General features: G+C 45.3%; 1 protein-coding gene across 1 annotated transcript in view; it reads right to left on the bottom strand.

Moving 5' to 3' along the window:
• The window catches only part of LOC115343559 (translation initiation factor IF-2-like), a 42,166-nt gene extending 39,563 nt beyond the window's left edge, over positions 1 to 2,603 (bottom strand). The window contains exon 1 of the mRNA XM_030019618.1: positions 2,553 to 2,603. Coding sequence (XP_029875478.1) covers positions 2,553 to 2,603 — 51 coding nt within the window. The remainder of the gene's footprint in view (positions 1 to 2,552) is intronic.
• Between the last annotated feature and the right edge of the window lie 14,949 nt (positions 2,604 to 17,552).

Genomic DNA, 17,552 nt, shown 5'->3' with positions numbered 1-17,552 from the left:
TATTTCAGCTACATGATCATAGCACTCTGCATAATTTATACGTCTAAGAGCCTTTTGTAGGGCACGTAGGTAGAAAAGCTCATAAGCACCACAGAAGCTGGGATCTTGTCGAGATTAACAAGAATCTTTTGGGGCTGGCAAACAAACACAACAAAAGCAGTTCCTGTGTTTGTGCCATCCGTGATTTTGGTAGCAGCAGGTTTGCTGCGATGACTTGTGACAAAGCAGTAAGAGAGCAAAACTAAACTCTCCAAAATCCAAAATGAAACGAAAAGGACACCTTGCTGTTAATGCAAGATGCCAGCCGTACCATGGCACAAACGTACTTTGAAAGTCTATGAAAATGAACTTTAAAATGGTTTTCATTTGAACCGAGGAAGAAGGCAGATCCTTTTGGGACTGCAGTGCTGCGCACCAGTCACCAGCAATGCAGAGCGCAGGAGCGCAGGCGACTCCCCTGCGGACTGCTGCTGACAAAACCGCGAAACATTTCTTCCACATTTCTTGCTCGGAATAAATATCCTGGCATGCCATTTTTACGTTAGTGAAATGCATCAGCAGAGTGAGGATATTTTAAAAACTCTTCCTCTCTTTGGAAATACCTCTTTTGTGTTTGGAAAAACATCCACGGGACAGAGTGGAGAGTGCTGGGGGGGTCCTCAGGGGCTACTTGAGAGGCCATTAGTGTCAGTGAGACTTTAAGTCCACTGGCTGGGGAGCAGAGCTCAACTGAGCACCACCACAACGCACAAGCAGGTAAGCGGCAGTGATGCACAAGTCGGGCACAGCAGTGTTGCTCCAGAGCAACGGGTGCAAGGGGGACATCAATCCCACCCGGTCCACCTACCCAAAAGCTCAGTGCCTACCCCCAGCCAGGTATCCAGGCTCCCTTGACCTGCAGTGCAGAGGGCACCTGCCTCTCCTCCTGGAAGGAACCTCAGTGACGAGCTTGGGTTGGACCCCCCGCCTTTGCACAGCTACGGCTGGGTGAGGGGGATGCGAAGGACGTGCCAGGGCTAAGAATAAAGCTCACAACTCTTTGCTTTCCAGCTCTACAATTAAACTGCTAAAACATGTTGACAATATGTCTGAATCTTGTTGGAACATCTATGGCAGAAAAACAGCTTATGCCTGCGCCTGGAATTACTTATAATTAGAATGTGTAATTAGGATGTGGACAAACAGCCAGGCTCAAATGCATACAGTGGCTTGTCCCTGCGATGGCAAAGTTTTCAGAACAATCAAACAACAATAATCACATTTTGTAGGCACTAATTTTTGTAGCTTGGTGAAGAAACATATACAATAACCAGCTAAAGACCTCTGACCTGTTTACTGTTCTGCATCCCTAAAAGGCAGACTGTAATCAAGACATTTTGAGAAAGCCCCTGTGCTGTTTCACTTGCTCGACAAGGTCCATGCGGCATGGAGCATCACCCTGGTCTGCAGCGTGCACAGGGCTACGCCGCTCCAATCCCCCATCCTTGAAAAAGTGGTGGCAACTCAAGTAAGCAAAGACCTCCAGAGCCATAGCACGGATCAAGCAAAAGGGGTTCTGGCCCCAGATATGTCGCTGGAGATGGGTGCAAAGAAAGAGGTGTGCTGGATGGGGTCTTCCACTGCCGTGGCTGCCCGGAGGAAAACAGAGCAAAACAGAGCAGGTGACACGAGAGGCAATTCTTTTGTCCTAACCCTTATGGCACAGTTGAAGGGCTGAAAAACTGGAGAGGGAAGGGGGTTAAAAATAAATAAATAAAAAAACTGTCACAATAGCCCTGAGGATGGAATTTAGTGGCTATTTCTGGCTGGTACATAATGAGGCTGCTTCTCTGTCACTGATGGGTTTTGCTCTCCGCAGGTTCCCTACAGAAATGTAGGCAGGTACCAAGCCTGCTCAGCCTACAGGAAAAAAGAACTGATGTCCAGCAAGTACAGCCAAAGCTTCAGTCAAAAATAGGCTGGATCTCAGGATTCACTCCACGGGAAAGGGAGGCACAGGTCTATCGCTTGCAGGTGAGCTCCTAGGGAACTGGAAATGCATCTGAGAAAGTGCAGCTTACCTGAGAGGCAGCATTCAAGAGAGGGACCCCCTGATTTTCTCCATGCACTCTGCATCAAAAGCTTTGCAGGGAGGCTAAAGCAAGAGGATAGAAGGAGGCAAATTTTGGCCAGCAAGATCCCCTGCTGTGCAGGAGACTTGAGGCTGCGCAAATATTTCCAATCGAAACCCTAAACTGCAGCCCAAATTCCAAATATGTTTTCAGAGACACATATTTCCCCCTGATTTTTACTTTTCAGAAGTAAATTTTCTGATGGAGACTAAAAATTATTTCAAATCCCTGAAGCCACGCCGGCACCTTCATGCTGACAGGAACACGATGGATGGACTAATTGTTTAACTTCTACAGTTTTCGGTGGTGGCAGGCTATTAAGTCAGCTTGGAGCTGACTCGGTCCAATGCCCTCCGGTCGCAGAGCTGAGGATTTGTTCCTACTCTGCCCATTTACTTTGCCGTAATTAGTTTCTACATCACAACAGACTTGGCCTCTTACCTGCCAGTGCGGCATTTTATCAGTGGCTACTCCAAAGTTCACGTATGCCATCTCGCCCTTACCTACCACGTCATCAATTCCCCAAAGTAATTTGGAAGAAGGCAGATTTTGCCTGTGGTGATCATTTAAGCATCGTACCATCGCTAATTATTTTCCTTACTAATTTAACTAGTAATGAGGTAAAGTTGCTTTTTTTTCTTTTTAATAAGGAAACTATAACTTTGGCAAAATTCCAGTCCTCCTTTATGGTAGCTGGCTTTAATGATAGTTCATGTACTTTTGCTGACAGATGAACCACTCGTAAATTCTTTCAAAACCCCTGGATGAATACCATCTGGCCCTAGTGATTAATTGCATTTTTAAATTGTTCCTCATTTTTATTACCTACCAAAAAAGAAGCTCTAGAGCAGGTATTTCCCCCTTGTCCTCTGAGACATAAATGCAAGGAATTTGTTTCATTTTGCTGCAATTTCCATATTATCCCCAACTGCTCCTTTTCAACACAGACAGTATCATCCTGTGGACACATTGGATGGAATGCATTTGCTTCTCTCATTGTATAATTTATGCAGTTAATACCTTTTTTTTCTTTTCCAACCAGCTCTGTGGTTGGCCGGCTATCTTTTGACTGTGTAAGCAGCAAAGAGTATTACTGAACAAATCATTTGATTTTCCCCCCATTGATGCTTTTTTCAATTTTTCCAGCAAGTTGCGACTGCTAGTCTGTTGAAACTTCTGCTTCCTTCACAGACTCCTAATTCTGAGGTTCTTGGGAAGATTTTTGCTTTCTTTCCCCTCCCTCCTAATTATAGCCCTCCATACAGTGCATGGTCCTTCCCACTGACTTCACACAATCTTAGCATTTACTTTTTTCTTCCTTTGCTTGCTTAAGAATAGCAATCACTCTTAAAAAACTTACAGTCTAGCACCTTGCAAATGTTTTAGCACACCTTTATAGCAGGAAAATTTAAAAATTGCTATGCCAGGGAGTTCACGCACCAAAAACCACTGTTGCTTCTTTTGACATAAAAGCTAAGCCTGTGGGTCCCAGGCCATCCATGATATGCTAGAGAGACACAGACAAGAAAGATTGCCCCAGCTAGCAATGAAAAGGCAAGTATACACTATGCAGCACCTTTTCAAGAATTAAACACTTACCAGACTCTATCATACTTCACGTAGCACAAGATAATCTGCTTTATAATAATACTGTAACAAACTAAACTAATAAGTATATCTTTAATCTCTGCGCAGCCACATTGAAGAAATGTCACTGTGGGCACAGTAGGAGTAACGTGTAATAAATGTTTCATTGGCTCCCACAGGTAATATTTTTGCCAAGGCAGCTGGAGAAACTGTGCAAGTTTACTGGCCCTCATATTCAAGCTCAGCATCTATTTGGGGAAAACAGCTGAGGACTATGTACAAATTTACATCATAAAAAAAATAAATAAAAAGCCTCAATCTCAGTGACATACTTAGCTCAGACAGTATTACTTTATTATTGTTGTTGTTGTTGTTATTACTAATAATAACACCAGTATTACAACATCCAAAGCATGGGAGATTTCAAAGTTTTGTATACAGAAAAAAAGCTATTGCCTAGAAGCATGACTGGGGGTAAGAATCGACCAGGGCTGGGAATCCCAGCTGTTGCATTCATTCAAAATTAATTCCAAAACTTTCTTTTACGACATACTTTTTTCCAAGTGCAGTAGGTCGGGATGTGCATAACACTGGAATGAAAGAAGGTGGTAAAAGATAGTACTTCCACTTAGAGTAGGCATCTAACCATAATGTTGGGTTCACCATAAGTTGAACTGGCTTTTCAGTACCAAAAGTATTGAACAGCATTACTTTCAATGACTCCAAAGACTCCAGAAAGCCCAAGATTTCTGAAAAATCAGGCAACTTAATTGCCACCCCTTGCTCTCATCCATCTCTGTCACCATCCTCACCTACAAGGGATATCTGATGGAGGGATAAGGGTCCATGACACCACCCTGTCCTTGACCTTGCATTTTCCAAAGTGCTGCCCACTCAGGAGAGAAGGGATTAGGCTTTTTCCTGGCCTGAGTAGACCAATCGAACATGCACTTGGGGGACACTCGTTGTTAATGCCAGCATAGGCAGGAAAAAGTGCAGACATCAACTCTTCCAGGAGGCTAGAAACATTTCCAGGAGTCTGACTTTGTTGACATCTTTCATCCTCATCAAGAAATGGAAACCAGAGCTGGAGCTGAAACCCTGGTGTTCTTGCTGTGTGCTTTTCACAGAACCCAATGCCAAGCTCATTCCCAGAGCATCACACCGTCTCCGATAACACACACGGTGAAGATGCCTGACGAGCCAGGAGACCATGGAGTATTCTCCCACTTGCTTATCCACATGGAAGTTAGAAAGATATTTCAGCCCTTTCATTGTAGGCACCTAACTTCAGGCATTTATCTTAGAAAATGCTGTCCATGGATCCCAGTAGCCATAGAAAGAAAACCTGTATCGAACAACATTCACCCCTTTCATCTCCAATGCACATATAAACAAGAATGATATGTAACAAGATTGGACTATTTGTGTTTGTCTTGTTGTTGTATTAAAAATATTAATAAGGAAGTGTATTGGTTTTGCTGGCAAGGTTTTGGTAGCGGGGGGGGTTACAGGGGTGGCTTCTGTAAGAAGTTGCTGGAAGTTTCCCCTGTGTTCGAGAGAGAGCCAATACCAGCCGGCTCTAAGATGGACCTGCCGCCGGCCAAGGCCGAGCCAATCAGCGATAGTGGTAACGCCTCTGTGATAACATTTTTAAGAAGGAAAAAAAAAAGTTGGGACAGGCAGATTCGGCAGCCGGAGAGAGGAGTGAGAACATGTAAGAGAAACAACTCTGCGGACACCAAGGTCAGTGAAGAAGGAGGGGGAGGAGATGCTCCAGGCGCCGGAGCAGAGATTCCCCTGCGGCCCGTGGTGAAGACCATGGTGAGGCAGGCTGTCCCCCTACAGTCCATGGAGGTCCACGGTGGAGCAGATATCCACCTGTAGCCCGTGGAGGACCCCACGCCGGAGCAGGTGGGTTTCCCGAAAGAGGCCTGTGACACCGTGGGAACCCTGCGCTGGAGCAGGTTCCTGGCAGGACCTGCGGATCTGTGGAGAGAGGAGCCCACGGAGCAGGTTTTCTGGCAAGACTTGTGACCCCGTGGGGGACCCACGCTGGAACAGTCTGTGCCTGAAGGACTGCACACCGTGGAAAAAACCCATGCTAGAGCAGTTCGTGAAGAACTGCAGCCCGTGGGAAGGGCCCACGTTGGAGAAGTTCGTGGAGGACTGTCTCCCGTGGGTGGGACCCCACGTTGGAGCAGGGAAGAGTGTGATGAGTCCTCCCCCTGAGGAGGATGAAGCGACAGAAAACAACGTGTGATGAACTGACTGTAAACCCCATCCCCGTCCCCCTGTGCCGCTGGGGGGGTTGGTAGAGAAGCCGGGAGTAAAGTTGTGCCCGGGAAGAAGGGAGGGGTGGAGAGAAGGTGTTCTGAGATTCGGTTTTATTTCTCATTACCCTACTCTGGTTGATTTGTAATAAAGTGAGTTAATTTCCCTAAATTGAGTCTGTTTTGCCCGTGACGGTAAGTGATGAGTGATCTCTCCTGTCCTTATCTCAACCCACAAACTCTTTGTTATATTTTCTCTCCCCTGTCCAGCTGAGGAGGGGGAGTGATAGAACGACTTTGGTGGGCACCTGGCAACCAGCCAGGGTCAACCCATCACAGAAGATATTAAGTTATAGTGTTCCCTTTTCCTGCATTGGTAATTTTGATGGAAAACAATACGGACAGCTTATACTGTCCCTGGGCAAATATTAAATAAACAAAAGGCTCAAATACAATAAGCATTAATATTTCATGAAATTGGGAAGAGCATCAAGAAAGCTTTTCTTGGTCACTTTACCTAGCACTCTCCCTGTAGGATTGAAAAGAGCATTAATGAGAAGCAGAAAGAAATATCTCAAGCAGCAAAAGTACACACCAAGTATGAAAATGAACTCCTTTTTGGATTTCTCAGAGGAGCGGAGCTGTGCAAGAGACAATATTTCAGATGTCTTAGTAGGATATTTTGAAGTCAGGCAGCCGAGTTCTGTTTCACTTGTTATTTTATTTGCTGTTGCCCACAGACCTTTCCAAAAGCCTGCTCAATCAAAAAAACTTTACAGATGCTGTTTCAGGCTGGTGACAGCTACTCAAGATGGGACAATTTGGGCCAGCAGATGCCTCGGAACATTGTGGCAACCCAAAAGCACTGTGCAGTAGCCACAGTGGTTTAACCGTCAGTGGAAACCTACAGTGGAAAGTGAGGAAACCTTGGCACCGGTGTTAGGGGAAGGGGAGCCCCAGCTGACTACGCAAGCATGCGTGCTAGGGCTGCAGAGCTAGAGGCTTTTGGAAGCGTGCCACGGCAAGGGTGCGCACGGTGTTTATTTGTGTCACCTCACATGGGATCCCTTTTGCTTGATCTTAGACAATTATAGCACGAAAAGTCGTCGCCTGAGCTAGTTGTCTAACTCCATAGTGAAGGAGAAATAGGTGCTCCCAGGGCTTAATTCATCTCCTCCTCAGATAGATGTCTGAAATAGAGCAGATGAATCATTCTCTAGACGCATCTCCAGACCCTTCATTGTCTCCACAGTCATAAAGGAGGCCAGACAACCAGTTCAGATGCAGACTTCTGCTTTGTGGACATATAAGATTGAGATGAGTGTCACCTTTTGTGACTGAATTGCATTAGACTTCTATATGATTCAATGTGAATGCAGTGAAGAATACAATTACCGTCATGCAAAATGAAGGAACTAAACTATAGTTTTCATCAGCCTACTTTTTATTGAGCTGTGCCGCAAATAGTTCCAAGTCCATTTGCAAGGAAAATGCCAGATACCCACTCTTCCTGAACAAGTCACAGGATAATGTATAACTTCTTGGAGCACCCCTTTATGCATCCCCTGGCATTTGTGGTTTCCCAGAACATGCAGCTGTGTGCATTTGTGGTTTCCCAGAACATGCATTGTTCCCTCTTTGCGGTTTCTCATGCCCCAGCTTGGACCTCTAATGTGCAGAGTGCATATGCTCCGTAGCCAGTTTGTTTCTTCTTTCTGAAAATAAGTCCTTTAACAGATGTGGAGGGTCTATTCTGGCCGTGGCCATTTATAATTATAATAAAATCCCAGTTTTTACAGTGACCCTATCTTCTTTAATTATGTGTACTCCCTACAAATCTTTCTGATTTCTAGAACACAAAATGTGCTGCATGTGTCTAAACAGTGGTTGATGACTACTGCCCTATTCCAGTAGCATGCCACACCATAAAAATGTCTTCAGTCTGCAGCAGAAATTATATTCTGTAGTGCTCTTTTATTTTAATTCAGCTCGGCATTGCACAGTGATTCTGTTCCAGGAAAAGGAAGAGTTGGCAATCAATATGTTTAGACTATCTGTAGACTTTACCCTGAGTTAATTACCAGTTAACTCAATGTACTTAGCACATTTGTAAAGCCTACAATGGACATGCTACATATTTATTTCTGGTTACAAATTTCTGTTTCTTACCCAAAGCTGATCTTCTAATCTTTTATGTAAATAACCATTTTTTTATAGTTTTGATGAAATGGAAAAGGGTGTCCATAGTAGCCTTTATGAAATGTGTTAAATCCTTGCTGCTAATTGTCTATTAATAACCCAGAGCACTAAAAACCTACACTAGATGTATCCGCTCTGATTTCTCTGGCAAAAGCATTTTTTCATTAATCATCAGAGTACTGTGGTTAGCTCCAGACACTGCTCTTCACACAAGATCACAGCATGGAAATAGAGAGCTCTTATTCTTGTACATCAGGGGATTTAAGTGGCAGAGACCAGAAGAAGTTCGCTGTGCTCCAGTGACCGAAGATACCTGCAATAAGTCACATGAATTCCAGATACGTCCCAGCTTTCCTGCCTTTTCTGGGCCTCTCTTAAGCATTTAGAAACAAAGCATATTTGAAGACCACTGTGAAGCAAAATGGACAGATTTCAAAAAATGAAATGAAAGTTAAGATGCTGTGACATAACATAGCAATTCATAAAACTTCCAGGTAATTCAGAAAGTGATTGCAAGGACACGTTTCCCGCATCGTACTCACATATATCAGCTCCCAGTGAAGACTTTTGTGTTCACCTTTCACCACAGAAACATTTTCAAATGAATTCAATTTCCTCTGTATTTCATACTAGAAATAGAGATTCACTTAGAACAGAGTATCGAGTAAGCTTTAATATACTCATTATACCATAACTTGGCCTTTCCTTGATTTTAGCATTTTAAATTCACATTCTCCTGTAAGAACACCTTACCCGAGGAAAGAAAGACATTTTAGAGAGAGCATCTGAAAAGAAAAAAATGAGTTTAATTAAATAGCCATTTGCAGGTCTCTGTGGTTTATATTTGAGGAGCAGATTCTTTCCTAAGCACTAAAAGTGCACGTTGTTACATTCATTTAACTAATAGGCATTAGTTATGACAATCTGCTTGGTAAAGGTTCTGAGCCAGTGTCATTCCTACAGATTTATACACTTGGAAATGTGCACTTTAAATGAGAATCTTGCCAGTGTCAAAATTAAATTAAACTGAATTAAATCATGTGCCCGATCACAAAGACCTGAGTTTCTTTTCAGAATCAGGTCCAAATTACAATCGTAACTCTAGCCCGACTACTGAAGAAAATTAAAAGGCAGTTCCAACTTCATTACCCTCTACTGAAGTTGCCGGCTATACAAACGCGGGGCTAAATCCTTAGCTGAGCAAAGTGACTGGTACTGGAGCGCTTCCAAGACAACCCCTGCCACCCTCACAACCTGAAAAGCTCCCACAGCCATGACGCCCTGTGGAGAACGGCTCCTCCAGGGACCATGACCATCGTGGGGTCAAGTGCTCACAACGAGATGAGCGTCTAAGACCAAACTTCAGGTCCACCAAGTCCCCACTCCCAGGGGTCCAGCTCCAGACCCAGGAGGATCTAGAGCTGAAGTGGTCTCAGGATTCATCCGTCAATGTTGACACACAAATGTCTTGACGGGTTGATGTCTTCCTAGTCCGAAGTACTATAGTCAACCATAGGCGGTCATGTCTTGCCTCAGAGGACACCAGTCAGAGCAGCCTTCCCAGAAAGTGGAGGAAGTGGTGGCTCTGCCAGCTTTAATCCAGTAGCCCAGTGGTTTACAGCACTTCGGTGTGGCACAGTCATGGTGAATATACAACGGGAGCTAGGAAGGGCTTTTCCTCAGAGGAAGATGCTACTGCTAACTCACTGATGGAGTAAGGCTTGGAGTAAGCCAGGATCCAACAGCCCTGCTGAGTTCGGATTCCTGTAGGAATCAGGAGCTGGGAAATGGTGTCTCTCAAAGATTGCCCTTTTGCATTTATGTGGCTCCAACCTGTGCTGGCCAAGAGCAGCCTACCAGCTACTTTCTGATCCTTGCCAAGGGCCCTTCCTTACCCTACCTTAAGCAACTGAAAACAGCAAAGAATGAGCGAGCAAATGCAACATCTCTAAGACAATGTATACTGGGACATTTCCCAGCAAACATCCTCTCTCAGCTGTGCCACACAGAATCGCAGACCCTCCTGCAGACAAGCAAATGCCCCAAGAACTCTAAACATCTACCACAAGTCACAGCAAACTTACTAGTCTCACAAAATCAAAAAGTTAACACCATTTCCTTATACACGCTGCAAATGTAGGCTTAGGTCCCAGTTCTGTCAGACTCTCGTCAGTCAGAAATGGGACCACAGCAAGAAAATTTTGGTTCTCATTATTGATCACAGTGGATCTCAAGCCGTCAATCAATATGGCATTTGTTAAGGGGGGATGGAAGGTCTGAAGAACATGAATGTCCAAGTTGCACCACGTCGCATCAATTCAGCCGTGTCCGTCTTTGCTGGCTGGACCAAACACAGCGCTGCAGCAACATCAGACTTGTAAGAAATGGTGTTAGAAGTTAACATGAGTGAGATGAGGGCTTACACTTTGGTGAAAAGAAATCCTATCATGTGTATCTCTGCCTTAAAGATACGTGGCTCATCTCAGGGTGAGATTTAGGGACTCTCTCCTCATACAGCTGGATCACAGCCATCACAACCAGCCTACTAACCTGCCGAGTATCTGTCATTAACAGGCCTCAGGGATCAAGGGAACAGCCCTGACCTGCCCCTTTGGTGTCACAACATTAAAAACAAGAGGACACAAAGGAGAGGAGACACAACGTACAACTCCCCAGATATCACGGAGCTACCATACCCCATCCCCGACCATCCACAGGGGCTGTTGGGACTGGGGATGGTGGACGTGCTGTGCCGGTGGCAGACCGCTCTCTACCAACCCACAGCGACCCTGGGAGCGGGAACGGTGCTCTGCAGCCATTGCGGGGTGTGATTCTGAGAGATACCCGGAATGCGCCAGACGCCGACCTTGTCCCAAGCTTCCTCCGGCTTCCCAAACCCCGCGTAGCTCAGCGCTCTCCAGGATCAGCCCACTGGTTCTCCACTCCTGTCTCTTGCCTGCACAGCAAGCAAAGTACCTGTTTCCAACAGATATCTGCTACAATCCGGAGCCGGCTTTGTTCAGCCTCTGTGCCCAAAGGCGACCTCTCGTCAGCCACTCTCAGAAGTCTCTTTGAAGGCTGGTTTATTGGCCGCCTATGAGACGACCGAGGCAGAGCAAGTTTTTTTCCTTTTCTTTGAATTTTCTTTTAAAGAACTTTTCTTCCTAGGTGATGCTCGAAGGAATGCCTACTCCTCCATGCAATATTCTCTATGGGAGTGGAAAATATTACAGTTCAGTGTACTGTAAAGAAACATCAATTATTTTAACAGAATGCAACTTGTACTACTGTGCTTCCCAAGCACATGCAACAAATACCTGTACACATAGCACACCTTTATTTGGAAATGAAGTCTAATATTCCACTTTTCCCAGATGCAGAGGGTTTCCTCACCCATTTTACTGCAACCAGCTTGTGTCAGTCTAGTTATCCTGTCTCACTTTTAATTTTCCTAGGTAACTTTGAAAACTGTTTTCCCTGGGAATGCTTCCACACACATCTGCATTCAAAACAAGCTCATCTGTGCCCTTCTTCAGAGAAGGGACTGGGTGAAGGGAATGAGGGGTAATACAATAGCTGTCCTGCCAGCACTCAGCAGGGTAACACAAACAATATCAGCAGCCCACTTAATTCTCTGAAAAGAAAAAGCACATTCCTGTGGCAGAGCGCCTTACAAGTACTATCCAGCAGGGATCTCTCCCATCTGTGCACACTAAAGGGCCGCAGCTTGAATAACGGAAGTATTACAATGCTGATTGCATGGCATAAGCTCTCTACCTGTGCAGTACAAGGCAGGATTAAGCCACAGAAGAAGCTGCAGTGACTTGCTAAAATGAGCTGGACTGCTTAGGCAACTCTTGATCATACAGTTGCATCATCTGTGTAGAAGGTGGGAGCAGCCACGGGGGGTAGCCGTGGGCCTCACACCCTTGCCCCAAAATTCCTTACCTGAGACAACCCCCATATGGTCCAAAATAGTCTTACTATTTGCACCGGGACACTGGTGAAAAGGTAAACCTCTGCTACTTCTGCCAACAGTAACTGAAGCATCCCGCAAGATTCCTTGGTCCCTAATGAGTGATCATTAATCACCGGGTGTTTTCTAAGCAGAGTTTAGAGTTTTAATAAATGCCAAATAAAGAATTAACAAGGCCATAATCAAGAAAATGTGTTGCTTGATTTGAGATCACTGCAGCAGGAAGGCTCAGAGCCAGATAAACAGGGTGCTGTAGCTCACAGCCCTTTCCGTGTTCCTGCACATTCCTCCACTGGTTGCTCGTACGGAGGAAGGCAGACTCACATTTTCACAGCTGTGTTGTTATAGAAGAAATCTGACTTCTCACTGTTCCCCAAGAGGAAGAAGAGAAATGAGGGGGGGCGGGTTCCTGATCCAATTTAAGACGGTGTGTGCAACACCCTCAGCTCACCCACGTACAGTTGTGGGTGTCAGCAAGAGATCCCTTTAGCGGAAGGAAGCCATAGGAGGGAGATGGTTAGATTAAAGCCACGAAGCACATACCTTTTTCAAAACTCGGATGAAACAGTCCCTTCTCCACCTCATCTTGCAGGCAGTTCCTCCTCTCCCAGTCACCTCCTGCCCGATCCAGCTTGAACGAGGGGTCCCTGCTCTCTGGGGAGAGGGCAGTATGGCAAATCCAGTACCAACATGCTCCCTTTCCCGTCTCTCCCACCATGGCTACGCTTTATGGACAAACAGGCTGTGTAGGCAGAAATGGAGCACAATTTCAACGACCCATTAACAAGCGCACAGGGAAAAACCCGAAGAAATGTATAATTTAACTTGAGACAAAACATAACCACCACTCATGCCAAGCAGAAGAAGGTAATGACAGTAACATTGCCCAGTCACAACAGTTGGCTGCTGCACGGGCTGATGGCATTTTAAATGCACGCTAGGAAAAAACATCAAGCTGAGCTGAAACCATCTGGACCCAGTTAGGCGACAGCGGCTGGCTGGGGGGTGTGGAGCGCGGTTTGAAGGGGAATAATGCAATCACTGGTTTCTTGATGGCAATTCTCTAAACGACTCTACCCCCTCTTCCCACCAGGAGTCAGTGCCAGCCTATCATACCCAGGGCAAAGTGCAGTTGAAGAAGCAGTCTTTTGCTATGCAACCTACACCCAGCCTAGGAAATAAGACAATAATGACTGCATCTAGCAAATCGATGGGAGAAGGGGAGCACAAGCAAGGGGATGACACAAAATGCTGATCCCGAAACCCCAGATGAGCTTTCTCCTCACTGTGGACCTCACTGACCCCAACACAGTTGAGTGGATACGAGCCTGGCCGGAGAGGAACTGGATTTGTCGGTGTCTGCTTCCATTGCAGAATTTTGACGCAGGATCAGGCAAGTCACTTAAACTGGATTGCGTTCTCCCTAATGGTGGTTTTTTTCACCCGTTGCTGGTGTGACGCGACACCCCCAGGCCTGACACATGCGAGTGTCACAGCCGGAGCCAGTGGCACCAACCCACAGAGCACGTGCTGGCAGCGAGGTGTTCGTAACAGTCATGCATTTGCCACACCGGATTCATGGAGATCTGTGATTTCTTTCTCCCGCCAGGCTCTGACTCCCTCCCTCCATGTCAGCCTGCCCCATCACCAGTCCCAGTCTTACTGGGCTCCCATCGAATCTCAGTCCCCCTTTCAGCTCTTTGCCTTCCTCTCCTGCCCCATCCCAGCTCGCCTTTCCCATCAGTTGCCGAACCCCCAGGCAGCCCAGGCCCCGGTGGGATTCCTCCCTCCTCCTTCCCCTGTCCCAGGCTCCGTCCCCTCCCGAGCCCCACCAGCTCAGCCCACCGAAGCCACGTGCGGCTGGAGCCCCTCTCCTCGCCCGGCGGGTCTCTCTGCCTCCTCTTCCTCCGTGGACATTCCCAGCGCCTGCCCCCAGCTCAAGCTGCGGCTTTCCCATCTCTGGATGTTGGGGTTTTAACCTTTTCTTTTTGATGAGCTTCTCAGGTTTTTTTTTCCCTTCCCTTTTCTTCCCCCTTTTTCTGTCCCCAGCCCCTTTCCCTCCTTGCTAGCTTTTGTTGTCTTCAGACTCAAACCAAAGGGAGCTCCTCTTGCCTTCCCTGGACAAGACACTGGGAGATGTCAGTCCCCCCCCGGAGCCTGCCTACACCCTCCTTTAGGAGCTGTGCCTTCAAAGCAGCCTTACGTACTAACTCTGTATTCAGTTGCACAAAATTCCTTTGTTTACTGTAGGAAATCTTATCAACTGATGTGCATGTCCATTTACAAATTACTCAGTCCAGCCCTGCAATTAGTTGCAGTAGGAAACGGAGAAAAACTTTAGAAGTGTAAAATTGCATTAGCATTTTTTAAACAAAACTGTTTGCTTCACAAAATTTCGTGGTCAACCTGAAAGAGTTTCCTTTAATGCATGTTGCTAAAAAGAAAAATAAACGTATTTTGGGTCAGACCACAAGAACTTCTCTGTATCTTGGGGGCTGGTTGTGAAAGCAAAAACTCCATTAACATTGTTCTGATGAAGTGCACCTTTTCAAGTCAGACAGGTGTAACATTTATTTCAGATGCATGGGTAGAGATCTTATTTTTAAATATGACCTAATGTGTGAAAAGCTGCACCTACATTTTATTCCATGTAGTAGTTAAGATGAAATCAGTCCAAAATATATCACTTGTATAGTATGTGTTTATGTATGACTCTCCCCCCACTGTATATCACACCAAGACTGCAAAGTCTTTAAAATGGATTTTGAAAATGCAGAAGCCTCAGAAAAGAACTGCAAAAATTATTCCAGGGCTGGAGATAACACTGCACCACAAGGCATTTTAAAAGCTTGCCGGGAAGAAGACTCAGACGTCACTGGATTACAGTATCTAAGGACCTCGGGGGGAAGCTTTTCCAGGTGGGAGAGGACTGCTTAATCTACCAGAGAAAAGCATGTCAAGAAATAATGGTTGGAAGGTGAGGCTGATCAGGAATTAGGCACATGGTTTTAATAGTGAAGATATTAACCAGTGGGATAAATGGGGGGATGTGCCAGATTCTCTCTTTCTAAAGGTCTTTAAATCAAGACTGGATGCTTTTCTGGAGACACGATTTAGCCAATCATACGTTACTGGGATCGCTATAGGAGTTTCAAGGTGAGATACATAGACCTGTGGGTCCCAATTGTCTTGGCAGATTATGTCAAGGTCCCTTCTAAACACGTAACATTCATGTATTTCTTCTTCCTCAGAACTGAAAACACTGTGGATGGATTTAGTTTCCCAGGATGTACATATGTACGTCGAAACATGGCAAGGATTACGAGATATCCCACGTTTTACAAAACGAGCCATGGGATCTCTAATACCTACAGATGGTCTGAGCAGCAGCTTTACACCTTGTTCAGCAGCACTGCATCCTGATATCATGCTGAGGGACAAGTATTACACTGCCTCTGACCAGAATATCATCGACTGAATTCCTAATATCATTTACTGCAGCACCAGAGACACTCGTGGAACAATTTGATCCAGCAACATGCCACTTACATCGCGTGTCTGTCTACCTCGTGAGATCTTGACGGAGAGGTTGCTGTATCTTCTTTATTTTTCCACCCACATTTGAGGAAAAGGAGATATTCCCCTCCCAAGCGGAGGGCAGAAAGGAAAGAAGTACTGAGAGGAAAAACCTTGGGACAGCACTGGATTTTTCATCATCACTCGCAGTATTGCACCACCTTCGTGCCCCGTGCAGTCAGCTGCAGACCTCACCAAGCACATGGACGCGGCACTTCCACATCGATGCTGTCATTAGATAAGGAGACCAGACACCCCCCGGCCGTTTCGGTTTGGCTCTCCAGCCCGATGTTCAGGGCAAGAGAGCTGGCTGACATCTCTGAACTGGGTACGAGGAGAGACCCCCACCTCCAGGGGCGTTCTGCCCCAAACAGCCCCTGTTCTGAGAAGTTAATAAAGGGGTTGACAAAGTTAAAAAACATTATTTGTATGCTTTATGCTGCCAGTTCTCCCTGATTGCTCCTGATGTGCAATTCATAAGTATTTACCCGCTTTTTTTACTGGGCAGATGAGTTACCACCCAAGTTGGTGGTAGCGTTTTTGTCAGCCATTTTATTTAAGGAAAAACGCTCATTGTTTTATTAAAGGGTCATTAATTTCTCTGAAAACACAGTTTTCTACAGGAGATAGTCTCTCCTGTGATTCAATAACACGGAAATAAACACTCTGTAATTGTCCAGAGACAAACTGCCTTCTAGAAATTAACTTCCCCACAACATTTCATTCAGGCAGTTGATAGTTTAATACTAAACCAATTAAAAGCAATATACAGCTACATGAATAGGATATTAATTTCCTCACCAGAAGTGGAAATGAGTGGGTGCTTTGATTCCCACAGGGAAGGCAAATCCACCAACCAGCAGCATAATCTACAAAGGCTGCAGCACCAAATGAGGGATTCACCGTGCACAACCGGATCGTTACGCTGTGTGGATATTAATGTTACAGCCAAAGCCTCATCCACTCTGCAGTAGCCCCAGGTTATATTGAGAAAATAAAGCAAGGTGATCTCCTTACAAAAAAAAAAAAAAAAACACCATACTTTTCCCCTTGTAGCTTATGAGATTGGTATGAATGTGAACATTACTGTGCAAAAATGTCTCTTGCTTAAATTGTCATTCCAAATCAATTCCAAATATAAAAGAAGCGCTTCCACTGAACTGATCTGTTCAAACCCCTATTTCCTATTGCAGCCAATAGCGAAAAAGAACATTTCATCCACTTTCAGCAACTTTTTTGATTGAGGATTAGCCACAGGAAAGTGAAACAACAATATTAGTTATCTCTCTATGCTTTGGGACAGCACATGATGCTACTCATGTAGGGGTAGAAGCAAATCAACTGAAGTCAGCCGAAAAAGTTCCTGCAGTCTGAAGTGGGACTGGACCATCTATGGATGCAGGCTAGAAGCCATTTCCTACCCACCACTCGTACCCCTGGTGTGGTGGCCCAGCCAAGAAGAGAAGGAGGGAGCAGAGTCATTGGCACATCAGCCTTCCAGCAGATATGCTAATAAATACTTCCACACGTGGAGAACTAAACCAACTTTAATTAACACGAGAAACAGATCTACAACAGATAAAGCACGAGGAATGATACAAAATACAAAGTAACAAAGTGAAGATGCAATAATGCTGATGGGAAACTTTGCCAGAGTTTTATAATTTTAATTGGTTCTTTAAATGCTGCACATCCCAGTCAGCCAAGACTCCTATTTAGAGTGTTGTATATCAAAATTGAGCAGGACACCCAGAGTGAGGCTTTAATTTATTTTTGAGTTGCAATCATCTAGCCCTCATAGAACAATTTGTCATATGTCATCAAATAAAT

The sequence above is a fragment of the Aquila chrysaetos genome, chromosome 7, assembly GCF_900496995.4.
Source record: "Aquila chrysaetos chrysaetos chromosome 7, bAquChr1.4, whole genome shotgun sequence".
In the NCBI taxonomy this organism is placed as follows: Eukaryota; Metazoa; Chordata; class Aves; order Accipitriformes; family Accipitridae; genus Aquila; species Aquila chrysaetos.
The sequence above is the reverse complement of the archived record's forward strand: the minus strand, read 5'-3'. Positions and strand labels throughout refer to the sequence as shown.